The 13,193-nt window shown below is 59.1% G+C and overlaps 1 protein-coding gene across 2 annotated transcripts; it reads right to left on the bottom strand.

Annotated features, from left to right (window-relative positions):
• Positions 1-221: 221 nt before the first annotated feature.
• PUS1 (pseudouridine synthase 1) lies at positions 222-11,920 on the bottom strand. Of its 2 annotated transcripts, none has more exons than XM_046025943.1 (6): positions 11,858-11,920; positions 11,242-11,473; positions 9,236-9,373; positions 5,087-5,189; positions 1,863-2,554; positions 222-527 (listed from the first exon to the last, which is right to left on the bottom strand). In XM_046025943.1, exons 2-6 carry the CDS (start codon positions 11,461-11,463, stop codon positions 498-500), a joined length of 1,185 nt encoding a protein of 394 aa, XP_045881899.1. In that variant the 5' UTR covers positions 11,464-11,473; positions 11,858-11,920; the 3' UTR covers positions 222-497. The 2 variants fall into 2 exon arrangements, with proteins under 2 accessions (XP_045881899.1, XP_045881898.1); XM_046025942.1 differs by lacking the exon at positions 11,858-11,920 and adding an exon at positions 11,557-11,844.
• Between the last annotated feature and the right edge of the window lie 1,273 nt (positions 11,921-13,193).

Below are 13,193 nucleotides of genomic sequence, written 5' to 3'. Positions count from 1 at the left end.
AGGGCTGGGGTGGATGTGACCGGGGGAAGGGCCGGCCCTGCTCGTGCCGCCTTCTACTACGCCGCCAAGCCACCAAGCCGGGTCCTGAGGGCCTGATGGCTAGTCCTGTAGAGCCTCTCGGGCCCACCTGCTCCGGCCTCCACCCACCAATGCCACTTTGTTCCTAACAGCATGCATCACTCCCTCCCAAAGACAGAATGAAAAATAAAAAACAGCACTACTTAAGCAAAGTTTGTACTTATTTAATAAGAAAAATTACTTCTTTAAAAAAATAGTGTCTTTACATGCTGAGGTGTATACGGTTAACGCATGAGCTGAGAACAGACTCACAGCAGGTCCTCCCTGGGATGAAGCCCAATGTGACGCAGGTCTCAAGACCCTGAGGTTGCGGGGCCGCGGCACGGCTCTCCTGTGTGGTGAGGACGGCAGCAGTGACAGCAGCGGTTCCTGGCATACACTGGGCCAGCCCGAAGGCACTCCAGCAGGTGGCCGCCGCCTCAATCACTGTCTCCTGGGGGGCTGGGGACCTGCAGGACAAGAGCAAAAGTGTGGGTGCTTCCCCCCTGGGGTGGGCTGTCCACGGGGGACTCAGAACCAGGGCCACCTGGCCTGGCCTGGCCTCAGGGACACGCACAAGCGCCCGGTCTCTGCCCAACACCTGGTCTCCACACCAAAAGTTCGGACCCCTGACCTGCTCAGGGAAAGTCAAAGTTGGGGACAAGGGAGTCTTCGTGGGGCTCCGTCAGATCCCCCCAGGGGACGGAAAACGAGGCTCCTCCAAACTGGACAAGCACAGGCAGCAAGAGCCTGTCCTGGCGGGAGTCCAGCAGAGGCACACCGGGCCCCCGGCTTGAACCTGCACACACACGCCGTCTGGCCTCAGTGCCTGGGAGAACTAGTCCCCACCAACACCCAGAGCAGAAGAGCTCGCACAAGCTCCCGGCAGGCCCATCTCCTCGGAAGAGCTTCAGTTCTCCCTGTGTGGCTGTCCCAACCGCCACCCCACCCCCGCCGTGCCCTGAGACAGCAGGAGCGCTCCTGTCTCCACTGTCCAATCCCCATCACCCTCTGATGCTGCTGCCAGTCATCATTCCGCCTGAACACCTGCTCTTCCACACCTGGCCCACCTGGCCGCCTCGCCTCACCTGCGTGCGTGAGTTTACAACCCAGGTATGCAGGAGGGAGCATGCATTTCGGGGCATGTAGACGATGGGAAGCACTGTTCCAGCACTCCAGGTGGGACTGCGCCTGTGGAGAGCTGCTGGGCCAGCAGAGAACCCAGGCTCAGGGACGCCTTCCAGCCCAGGGAAAGACCTCCTGGCGCAGACTACCCTGAGCTCCAGCGCCTCGCACACGCGCCCTCCTCCTAACACTACCACTGGCAGGGACAACCCACACGGAGCCGCGGCCCTAGCAGGAGGGCGCGTCAGAGAGCAGCCTCCTGGGGCGGCCGCCAAGCATCCCACATGCCTCTCTTAAGGGAGTCCATGTTCCGGAGCAAGTGTGACAACAGACACATGAGGACCCCACAGTGCTCGTCCTCACAGCACCGTCCCACAAACAGAAAGGCAGACCACCCAGCCCAGCCTCTGTCCAAAGTCACCAGGCACAGAGCGGGGAGCGCACACAAAGCAACACCGTGGGGCCACCAGCCACTTGGTCCCATGCCCTGCCCCTGCTCACCCCCGGCTATGTGACCCCGAAAGGCTGACACACCTCCCTGCACCTCGGCCTGCTCATCTGCACAACAGACATGAGGACGCCCGTGCGCAGCAGGTGACAAGCTCATCCGAGCACCTGGAAGGGAGGGTCTGCGGCCTCCCCAGAGCCCCAGCCTCCAGCCCCACAGCCCCAGCCCCCACCTTGGCATCTGAGCAGGCTGCAGCGTGGGCGGTGGCATTGAAGTCGTGCACGGGTAGGGTGCTCAGCCACTGGGCCATGGACCGCTCGTGGCGCTCAGTGCTGATGATGGTGGGGTAGATGTGCTGTTCCTTGAACGCCGTGACCCCCGCCTCCTCCCGTGACCAGTCCAGCGGCTCGTGGAGCCCGTCGTTGCCAAAGCGTTGGTTGTACTTCTCGAAGTGCACACGCTCCAGGACCAGGCCGAGCCCCGGCGCCTTGGGCACGTCCACCTTCGCCTCCCCCCAGCTGCGCTCCAGCACGCTCTCGGGGGCGTAGCCCTTGACGATGGCCACCACCAGGCCGACCATCTTCCTGATCTGGTGCGTCATGAAGCTCTGCCCCTTCACCTTGATCACGGCGAACTCCATGCCGTCCCGCACGAAAGGCTCCTCGCAGAACATGTCCAGGACGTAGCGCCGAGCGCTGGCCTCACGGGGCCCCTTCTGCGAGGTGAAGTTGTGAAAGTTGTGCGTGCCCTTGTAGCAGGCGAGGAGCCTGTTCACATGCCGCAGCGTCTCCGCACTCAGCCGGTAGCTCTCATCCTGCACGTCGTGGTCCTTGTGGGCGAAGGCAAATGTGGGCAACATGTAGAAGTAGGTCCTGGCGTCACACTTGTTCTTGGAGTTGAAGCCACCCGTGACCCTCTTCAGTCCTTGGGGGGAGAGGAGGCAAGTGAGGGCAACGCTTCCGGGCCAACGAGCGCCTGGACCAGACGCAGGCCTGGCCTCCACGCCCTGAACCCACCCATGCCAGACGCTCCACAGCAGAAATGCACAAGCCGACTCATCAAAACCCCACGCTGATGTTAAAACCCACGTTCACGGAGGAGCAGGGCAGCACATGCTCTTGCTCTGTGCAGCTCTCCACGGCATGCGCTGCGGACCTGAAACCACACTCTACAAACTGTCCTCCGCGAGGCCACCAGGCAGCAACAACAACCAGCTCAGCAACAACTGAAAGAACTCGAGACAACTTAGAAAACCCACAAGAGAAGCGATCACACGCATTCTAGCGTGTTTGCAGAACAAAGCAGCAGACAGCCCCCGAACACCAGGAAGCAGGCCTGCAGAGACCCGCACTCTGAGCGCTGACAGCCCAGCAGGTGCCCGACAGACGCGCTAACCAGGACGCCTGGGTGGCTCAGTTGGTTAAGCGGCTGCCTTCGGCTCAGGTCATGATCCCAGTGTCCTGGGATCGAGTCCCACATCAGGCTCCTTGCTCGGCAGGGAGCCTGCTTCTCCCTCTTCCTCTGCTGCCACTCTGCCTGCCTGTGCTCGTTCTCTCTCTCTGACAAATAAATAAATAAAATCTTTAAAAAAAAAAAAAAAAAAGGAAGGGGAAGAATGAAGACAGGATGAAGCACGCAGGCACCACTTGTGTGAAGCAGACATATCTGTGCGTATAGAATTTCCCCAAGGACACACAGTTCCAGCGAGGACCCTGCGTGCAGCCTGAGCTGCATCAGGGCTCCGTGGGCCTACAGGGGTGGGTCTGGGCCTACACCTCCAGCCGGCCCAGCCCCAGGGCTCCTACCGTCCTCGTTCTCACTCTACTATCAGGGCTCATTTGGGGGTAATTTCAGGTTTTCTTCCTTGCCTGGCATTAAACACTTTCATCCGCACTGAGCATCCCTAGATGCGTTGTGCAGGCGACTGCCTGCCAGGATCAGCGTCCAGGCTGCCTGATGGCCAAGCTCTGGGGCCACAACAAGGAAAACCACCCTGCATGTCACACTGCACGAGGAGCGCTGACAACTATGGTAACTGTACGGGATTCGGTGTTGTTTTAGCAAAACTGGGGCCCGATCTACGGACCACACGGAAGACCTCCCATGTGGGAGAGGCCACGTCAATTGGCCTTCACGAGGATTTATGTGACGAGGAGTGTCCCGGGGGGGACCCTCCCTAGAGGCAGAGAAACTCTGCAACAGAGCAAACACAGACATCCGGTAGCGGACAGAGTCACAGGAAGCATTACTAACCTCACACTAAGCCTCCGTTCGCTTGCACCCAATGCCCATGGCAGCTGTGTCCGCGGCGGCGCGCAAGCCCAGCACCCTCAGGCAGCCCATGGAGAAACCGCGTGCAGCACGCCCGCGTGTCACGTCCACACAGCACCTGGCTCCGTGAAAGGAGCCACACGCGGGGCCTGACTCTGCTCAGGAAAAACGCCAAGAGCACGAACTAACCCACAGCGTCAGACTGCCGGTCGGTGGTGGCCAGTGAGGAGGGGAGGGGGCGGAGGGCTCATGGTAGTAGCCGGGATGCTCCACAGATGTGGGCGCACGGACGCATGCACGTCAGAACTGTACACTTAGATACAGGCTTCATTATATGCCAGTATGGCTCAAGAGGTTTTTTTCAATTCGCAGCTTAGAAGGAAAACTAGGCAGCATAGGTGGGCACCACATGGGGTCGTATGATACCCACCAGCTGCGAGGCTGGGGAACGGATGCAGGGACGCGGCTGTCGTCTTCAGACACTACAAAAAGCGAGGTGAGAAAGATGCTCTAATAGAGACGGCCACCAAGGCCACCAAATAGCCTGTTTGCAAAGACGCGGGCAGCGGGGGCAGGGAAAGTCAAGGAACGCATGGTGGCCACACAGGCCGGCCTGCTACAGAGGGTCTTCTGCCCCCTGCTTTAGCCCCCAAAGCAATCGCTAAAAACCACAATGAGTTACACCTAAGAAGGCAACCACGGTGATAATGAAATGGAACTATAAAATACATTCATTAATCCAAAAGAGAAAACAGAACAAAAGGAGAGCACAGAACGCCAGCGACAAAAGCAACAGACAGGCAGGTCTACAGCGACAAACCCAATGGCCGGGAAAGGTAAATGGACCAGAAGCGCCACTAGAAAGCAGGGTCAGATGGGGCTGGTTTAACAAAGACCTAAAAACCCCGCTTACCAACCTTGTTATAAAGGAGAATCATCACCCATTTTAACTCAACCAAATCTGGACTCCTGTGTCCGGTGTTTGGTTGAAACAAGGCACTGCCATGAAGGGAGGAACCTTTAGGAGGAGGGGGCGGCGACCTCTAAAATGACTCACAGCCACTCTTACCAACCGCTAAGCAACCGCTCGGAGTCCTAATTCCACACCAGAGAAATCTGGTGCGGCCTCACGTCCCAGCAAGACCCGCCGCCACGGGGCAAAGGGCCATGCCCTGCTGCGCTTACCCAGGATCCGGATGTGAGGCGGAAGGTGGCTGTTGATCTTTTCTAAAATGTCGTCTATCAGCCACACCTTCAGGGACACGACCTGGCCAGCCGCCGACACGCCCTACAAAGGAAGCAGAAGGGTCAGGCACACGCTTCCACATGGTGGTTCCTAGAGGAAGGACCACGCCAACACTAGGCTACTTCCCGTACAAGTTCGACTTTGGAAACGCATCTGAGAGGCTGGTGAGACCTGAGGACAGCGCTCGGTCCCCCAAGAAACCAGGCAAGCACACCCGGGAGAGGATCACGGATGGCTTCAGAGCCCAGCAAAACACACGTCACGCAGGCAGGAAAGAAAGGCCCCCTTGGACCGAACGCTGCACGACGTGGGGGAAGAAGAGCAAGTGATTTCATCAGGAGAATAGGAGGCCGAGCAAGAAGAGCTCGCCCAGCCCTGCCCACGGCGCTGCCATCCCTGCTCCAGGCACCCAGTCACCAGTGCTGCTGACGCTCCACCAGGACGAGCCTCCGGCTCCAGCACAAACCCAAGCCATCTGCACCCATCTCATCGCGGAGGCTCATCTTGTCTGCCCTTGTCGCAGGGATAGCAGGGACGGGCCAAAGGCCTTCTGAGAGCCCCTCCTCGAGTGACTTCCAGGCCAGCACACAGCTGTAATCACCCTGGCTTGCCCTGAGGGACTGCTGCTCATCTGTCCCTGGGCCACCTCTACGAGCAAACAGCAGAACGGGGCTTCAGCTCCATCGACAGGCCAGGCATCCACCAGGGGGCCTGGAACACATCCCCCGCAAACTGGGGGGAGGACCACTGTGCCATCTAAGTCAGGAGAGCAATTATCTTGTGAACAGGGACGGGGCACGACGTGGACAGTCAAAGGGAGCTGGTTACACAGGCAATGCCCATCAGGGTGAGCAAGCTTCCCAACCCGATGCCAAACCTTCGTCTAGAGGCTGGCTTTCCAGATAGCATGGCAGGACCATGCGGGGGCAGGGAAGGAGACAGGAGGGCTGCTGGGGGGCAGGCAGGGGACAGGGTGCTCTCCTGGGTGCAGACGGGCAGGCGTGCAGCTCAGCAGCACCCACATCACGGCACCGCGTGAACGTCATCTAAAGACACCCCACAGACCCGTGCCAAGAGGTCAGACTACTACACACGGGACATCCCTGCCCGAAACTCTGATTGAGTCAAGAAAGCAATCAGACAAATCCCGAGGACATTCATTAAAACAACTGGCCCCAAGTGCCCAAAAACATGTCAGAAAAGACCAAAAAAGAAAAGATGGGACAGATTAAAAGGAGCTCAAAGGACGGGAGCACATGTGCGTACACAGACTGCGGCTAAGGGGCCGGGTCAGTAACGAGCCAGGGTGCGCAGGCAGTGGTGTTCCATCAGTGCTGGACTGCCCAAGGGGAGACCCCCCCCCCCCAGGCACCACCATCCCTGCACGTTCAGGCCTGCGGCTTTGGGAGATAATGAGGTCCACGACAGACTCTCAAACTGTCAAACAGTTTCAGGGGAAGAAAGGATGGAAAGAGAAACGTGGTAAAATGGTATCACAGCAGAATCGAGGAGAGGGCCGGTCCGGCATCCACCGTGGCACCCCCACACGCCTGCAGGGCTGACATTCTGCCCAATAAGAACCTGGAGAGACAGGGGGGTGCCTGGGAAGCTCAGCCAGTGAAGCATCTGCCTTCGGCTCAGGTCATTATCCCGGGGTCCTGGGATCGAGCCCGCACCCGGCTCCATGCCCAGCAGGGAGTCTGCTTCCCCCTCTCCCTCTGCCTCTTCTCCCTTTCTAAAAAACAACCGGAAGTTTAAGAAAAGAAATAAAAAATGAACACTGACAATGTTACCCAGACTAAACCTATTGCCCCTGGTTCCACGTCCTGCAATACAGAGCATCCCAGTCGTTCCAGCAGCCGAAAATACAGAACGGATTTCAAACACTTAGATCAAAAAAAAAGGAATGAGAAGGAGCACCTGGCTGGCTCAGTGAAGCGTGCAAGTCTCGATCTCAGGGTTGTGGGTTCAAGCCCCATGCTGGGTGTAGAGATTACTTAAAAAAACAAAATCTTAAAAAAAAAAAAAAGAAACGGGGCGCCTGGGTGGCTCAGTGGGTTAAGCAGCTGCCTTCGGCTCAGGTCATGATCTCGGGGTCCTGGGATCGAGTCCCACATCGGGCTCTCTGCTCAGCAGGGAGCCTGCTTCCCTCTCTCTCTCTCTCTCTGCCTGCCTCTCTATCTACTTGTGATCTCTCTCTGTCAAATAAATAAATAAAATCTTTAAAAAAAAAAAAAAAAGAAACGAAGATAGACAGCATGGCTGTTTCTTTACCAATCACGTGTGTAAATGAGAACATTCTGGATGTGCTGCTGGCGCAGGAGACGGCTAACAGACCTGGGTCCTTCCTGGGGAGCTGGAAGTGTCCCCAGACCAGCTACAGGCATGGTCACAGAGCTCTGAACACGCGTGAACCCAGTGACCCGCACGCTCTGGGTGGGCAAACTGTAAGGAGTGAGCAGTATCACAACAAAGCTACTTCTTAAAAAACCTGAAATAAAAACTAAGAAAATAGGAGTGCCTGGGTGGCTCATTGGGTCAAAGCCTCTGCTTTCAGCTAGGTCATGATCCCAGAGTCCTGGGATCAAGTCCCACATCGGGTTCTCCGCTTGGCAGGGAGCCTGCTTTCCACCCCCTGCCGCCCCATCTCTGCCTGCCTCTCTGCCTCCTTGAGATCTCTGTCAATAAATAAAATCTTTAAAAAAAAAAAACTAAGAAAATGCTATCATTTCTTCCTCTATCAGGCCAGATATATTAAGTGGAGAGACGAGCTAGGACGTTGGTATGGGAAGTTTCATGTTTCTTCGGGTTCCCCAGAATGGGAGGGGAAAACGCATCTGAACACAATCCAAACAATAGCGGATTAAGCCCCACTGTAGCCCCACCGTTAGCTCAGGCAAACATCTGCTTTTCTCTGGCCTAGAAAACTCCCAGAGTGTAGTCACTGGAACAATTAAAGAGAAAAGGGAGACTGTAAGGAACCACAGGACCCTAGCCTGAGCCGTGAGAAACATTACCACATCACCTACAAGACGCAAACCCGTAGCCCCGTGTTTGTCCTCTGCTATCTGTACAACGTGCCTCTTCTGCAGTCTCCGCCCGGCGCCTGAACCCAGGGGATCTCGTACCTGCAGACGTGGCCATGGTTCGGCTGCTCAGGACCCTGACCTGCCCATGTCTGGGTCACACCCCCAAGGGACCTCAGGCGACCACAGAAGCCGCTCAGGGCCGGGGATGCAGAGCAGAACAGAGGGCATGCGGTGCACTCTGCATTTCCTGGAGGAGCGTGAGGTTAGTGCCTCTGCCCTACCCACCTGCCCCGCTCCCCTCCACTCTCCCTTGGGGACCTTCTGCCCATGCCAAACCCACACCCAGGAACACGAGACCACTCGGCATGGCTGCCACGCCGCCCAGGACTGAGCCCGGGACAGATGTGTGAGGCAGTGAGTCCCTGCAGTGGGGCCCAATCTTAGGGCTGAATGGACAGCACAGGGCCACAGCCACCAAAGCCCCCCAGTCCCCGAGACGCGGCCAGAGCAGAGGTGATGCACCATGAGCGTGGAGTACGTAGTGGGCTACCAAGCCGCGACACACACACACACACACACTTGCACCTGCAGAGAACGGGAACTGCGTTCTGCCGACTGTATTCCTGCTGATTACATAGTGAAAAAAGACTATCTCGGATAAACTAAGTTAAATAAAACAGATTACTCACACCAGGGTCATCTGTTTCCTTCCCCCTCTTGGAAAACGGGACACTCGATCCTATGTGTACCGTCAAGCCTGAGTCACCGGGACACTGTGACCACCATGTGGCCACCTGTGGGAGCCACAGAGAACGCACAGACACAAAGTCTGGGCAGCACTCAGCCTCCAGATCCCGCCACACACAGACTGGAAATGCTTAGATAAGTTTTTAGTGACACATGGCGATGGCTTTCTTTCCATGTTGGCTAGTTGGGTCTGTGCGTCTGTCGTTCACAGACAACAGTCCTGACAGACAGACACTGACCTGTGGTGTGTCACACAGACTGGCAGCTTCAGGTGCTGCTCAAACCTGCAGGGGAGGGACAGGGAGTGCCTACCTTATCTGTCCGGGCACACCGCTGGAAGGACATTTTCCTCATGTCTTCGCCATGATTTTCAGGAATACAACCCGACCGGACCAGGGCAGATACCAAGTCATCTTCGATGGTCTTGAACTGTGAGGACCCAACATTCCTCTGAAGGAAAGAGGAGCAAACCAGTTTTCTTCACTCAGTCACTGCCCACAGATGGCAGCCCCAGGCCTACGCTGCTCCCTGTAGTACGCCTGGGTGCTGGGCCCATACCTGTGGCCCTGGGGACACACCACGGCACTTCCCTGTTCCATAGCGAGTGAGAGAGTTACCTAAGCATACCCAGTCTCTAGAAACTTCCCATCCTGGGCAGCCAGGTCAAACAGCCCACAGAGGGCATCACCTGAGACACCGCTGCCTCCCACCTGGTCAGATCTGAAACCAGCGCCCCTCCTACCCAAGACCCATTGATCAGCAGCAGCAAGCCACAGAGGGACATCCCCCTTATCACCAAGGGGAGGCAGACCCCTTGGCTCAAAGCAGGAAACCCAGCCTTGGCATCCCGGCACCCCTTCAGCTCACGTGACCAGCCTGTACAACTTTTTGGAACTACCGTGTGCAAGGGAAAGCCACTGCTTCTAGAACCCCCTAACGCTACCCTCTCAGTGTGCCCCAACCACAACCGAGTGCCTGCAGGTCCCTGCACATCCATGAGGTCACACGACCACCAGGATGCTCCTCAGAGAAAGCCCCCCGCACACCAGGGACACAAGGGCCTACGAGCAGTCCACCACGATCACCACAGGGGAAGTTCTTCCCAAGGTCAACCTTACAGCCCTTACTGAGACGATCAAGTCATAAATGCTGCTCAAACACCCACGCAGGGGACACAGAAGCGGCGGTGGAGAAGGCGGCCAAGTGCCAGGCTCTTGGAAGGTCCTTCCATCAGCACAGCGAGCCACTGTCACTCTCCAACCCCCCACATTTCTCTAACGGGGAAACTGAGGCAAGCAGAAGCCAGTGAGCCTCAACAAAGCTCTCAAGACGGCGCCTAAAGTAAAAATGCACGTCAAAATCACAGTCGCAAAAGCATTTCACGGCCCATCCGGAGCAGCAGGGGTGGTCCCTCCATTCCTGAGGCAGTCACCGACCCGCTGGCACAGCTGACCCCATGCCACGTCAGTTTCCCCGGTGCCACCCACGCTCTTCCCTAAAATGAGACACAAAGAACCCCAGGTCTCCCGCCGTTCGCAGTGAGAACTATTACAACACCTGGAGCGCCCAGGACAGTTGTGTTGGACGCTCCCGGCACGGCACTCAACTCCATGCCCAAGTCAAGCTTCAGCAAGCTTACGGAACACGGAACCCATGCTGCAGAACAGACTGCGGGACCAAGGAGAGTCGACATGCACTTGTGCAGCACCCGCACCCCCACTTCCAAGAATTCTGAGAATTCGGGGCGCCTGGGTGGCTCAGTGGATTAAGCCACTGCCTTCGGCTCGGGTCACGATCTCAGGGTTCTGGGATCGAGTCCCGCATCGGGCTCTCTGCTCTGCAGGGAGCCTGCTTCCTCCTCTCTCTCTGCCTGCCTCTCTGCCTACTTGTGATCTCTCTCTCTGTCAAATAAATAAATAAAATCTTAAAAAAAAAAAAAAAAAAAAGAATTCTGAGAATTCTACCTCCCCACAACCTCTGAGCTCCAGCCTCTGACAGACACTGGCAGATGCCCCTCCCAGCCCCTCAGCCTCCAGAGAGAGAGGAGCAGGGAGAGCCTCAGTCAGGGCCTCCAGCCACAGGCTGGTCTGCCACAATCCCAGCGGGGCCACAATCCCAGCGGGGCACCTCCCGGGGCCACAGCAGGGCCACAGCAGGGCTCCAGCCGCTAGGGCTCCAGCGGAAACCCCGCCCAGGGGACTCACCACGACTCCGAAGAGCGAGGCCCCGTGTCCTGCGCTGCCCTAGCTGGACACCTGTCCCCGCGAGGTCCCAGCCTGAGGCCGGTCGGAGGAGGGAGCCCCGCGCGGTGCCCTCACCTGCATGCCGTGGTAGCCCTTCCCGGAATAGGCCATGAGCAGCACGATCTTCCGCTTGGGCAGCTTCCTCTGCAGCTCCCCGTCCGGGCTGCTCCTGAGCTTCTTGGCCTGCTGCTCCGCGTCCTCCCAGATCCGCGCCCCGCCCTGCCAGCCGCTCCGGGCCTTCCGGTCCTGCTCCCGCGCGGTGCCCACGGGGGCTGGGGCCTGCACGTTCCCGGCCATGGGGGGCGAGCTGCAAGGACACGGCCCGAGTGAGCGTTGCGGCCGGGGCGCGCGGCCTGGACAGCGGGGGCCCGGGCGACGCGCCGCGGTTACCAGAGCAGACGCCGTCCCAGGCGCGAGCTCCACGCTCCACAGGCTCTCCGCAGGGCCCCGGCCGCCGCCCGCAGGCTGGACGCCGCCATGCGCGGCAGGGAGCGGGGTGTTTGGGGCGGGGGTGGCACGGGCCCGGCCCCCTCCCCCGGGGCGCCCCCGCTGTCGGCGGCCGACCTCCCCGGCGGCGCCTGCCCTTCCCGGCCCTCCCGCCCCGCCCGGCCGGCTTCCCCCTCCGGAGTCCGGTGGCCTCCGGCCACTGTCCCGGAACTAGACCGACACGCTCCCACCCGACCCGACTCACGGCGCCGCGGAGTGAGCCAGAGCCGGACCACGTGGGCGAAGGCGGAAGTGGGACGCGCGCCGGACGGCGGCCGGGCGCGGACTAAAGGCCTACTGAGCGGAACGAGGGGAGGGGAGGGGCGCGGGGAGGGGAGGGGCGGGGCCGCGCCGCCGGAGAGCGCGGGGCTCCCGGGGAGCGAGCAGGTGCAGACAGGTACCCGACAGGACGAGTGCCGCGGACGCGGCGTTCCTGAGGAGGACCCCGGGGGCGGGCGTGAGCCCCTGCCCGGAAGGCGAGCACACCAGCGCCTCCCCGGACTCTGCGTCTCCCGGATCCGCGGTGGCCGAGCGTCTGCTCACGGCTCACACCTGGGAGCAGCGGTCCTGGGGAAGACCTTGTGAGAGGGCTTGGGAGGCGGCAGGAGAGGCCCCGGACGGCACAGGGACCAGTCTCCTTCCGGAGCCAGGGAATTGACCAGAGCAATTCGGGAGCTCACGTTCTCGTGGGGGGACGCCCAGTGACCAACCCAAGCAGAAAAATAAAACGGGGCATCCCAAAGCAATAAACGCCATATGCAAAAGGAGCCGAAGCACTGGTGCGTCCACGATGTTAGTCTTGGAAACTGCCCGCAGTTAAAGAGACCAGATCAGAGGCCCAGGTAGTGTAGGTTCTCATTCATACCCAGCATCCACAACAGGCAGGTCGGGACCCAGAAAGTGGGTTGGTGGTTGCTGACAAGAGTCTCCATGGACCACACCATAACCAGGCTCCTCTAAGCTCAAAAGCAAGGATGGGTTGACAAAGAGATCATGCTGGAGGGAGGGGATGCTCACCCATGCTACCGGACCCCCAGGACAGCTCTCCCCTCTGCGGGAGGGGGTAGCACAGCGTCTCTGTGCCAGGGCTGGGTGACCTGGGGAGCTCTGATGGCTCAGCAGCTTTAGGAAGCATTGGGCCAGCTCCACAGAGCACCCGACCTTCACACAGGGCACCCCCCCCCAAACCTCTTCCGGAAGATTCCCTCTGCAGGGAATGCTCCCTCCCAGCCCTAGCAGCTCTGAGGCCACGGGCCCCACCCAGCATAGGGAGATAGAGATGGGGTCCCAGGCTGGGGGCATCCGCGGGAATTCAGGACCTGGACAACTGGGACGGCTCCAGATGGGCAGAGGACTAACCCAGCCAGGGAGCCAGGAAGGCTGGACACTGAGGCTCTCCCTCCCCACCGCATGGGAGCCAAGGGTTCCTTAGTGCTGGAACAGAGACCCAGACCATGTGGAGAGCTGTGGCAGGGGCAGACCCAACACCCCCTCGGACTATGCATGTGCAACCTCTGACTGGGAAGCCCCCAGCCAAGTTA

The sequence above is a fragment of the Meles meles genome, chromosome 12, assembly GCF_922984935.1.
Source record: "Meles meles chromosome 12, mMelMel3.1 paternal haplotype, whole genome shotgun sequence".
In the NCBI taxonomy this organism is placed as follows: Eukaryota; Metazoa; Chordata; class Mammalia; order Carnivora; family Mustelidae; genus Meles; species Meles meles.
The sequence above is the reverse complement of the archived record's forward strand: the minus strand, read 5'-3'. Positions and strand labels throughout refer to the sequence as shown.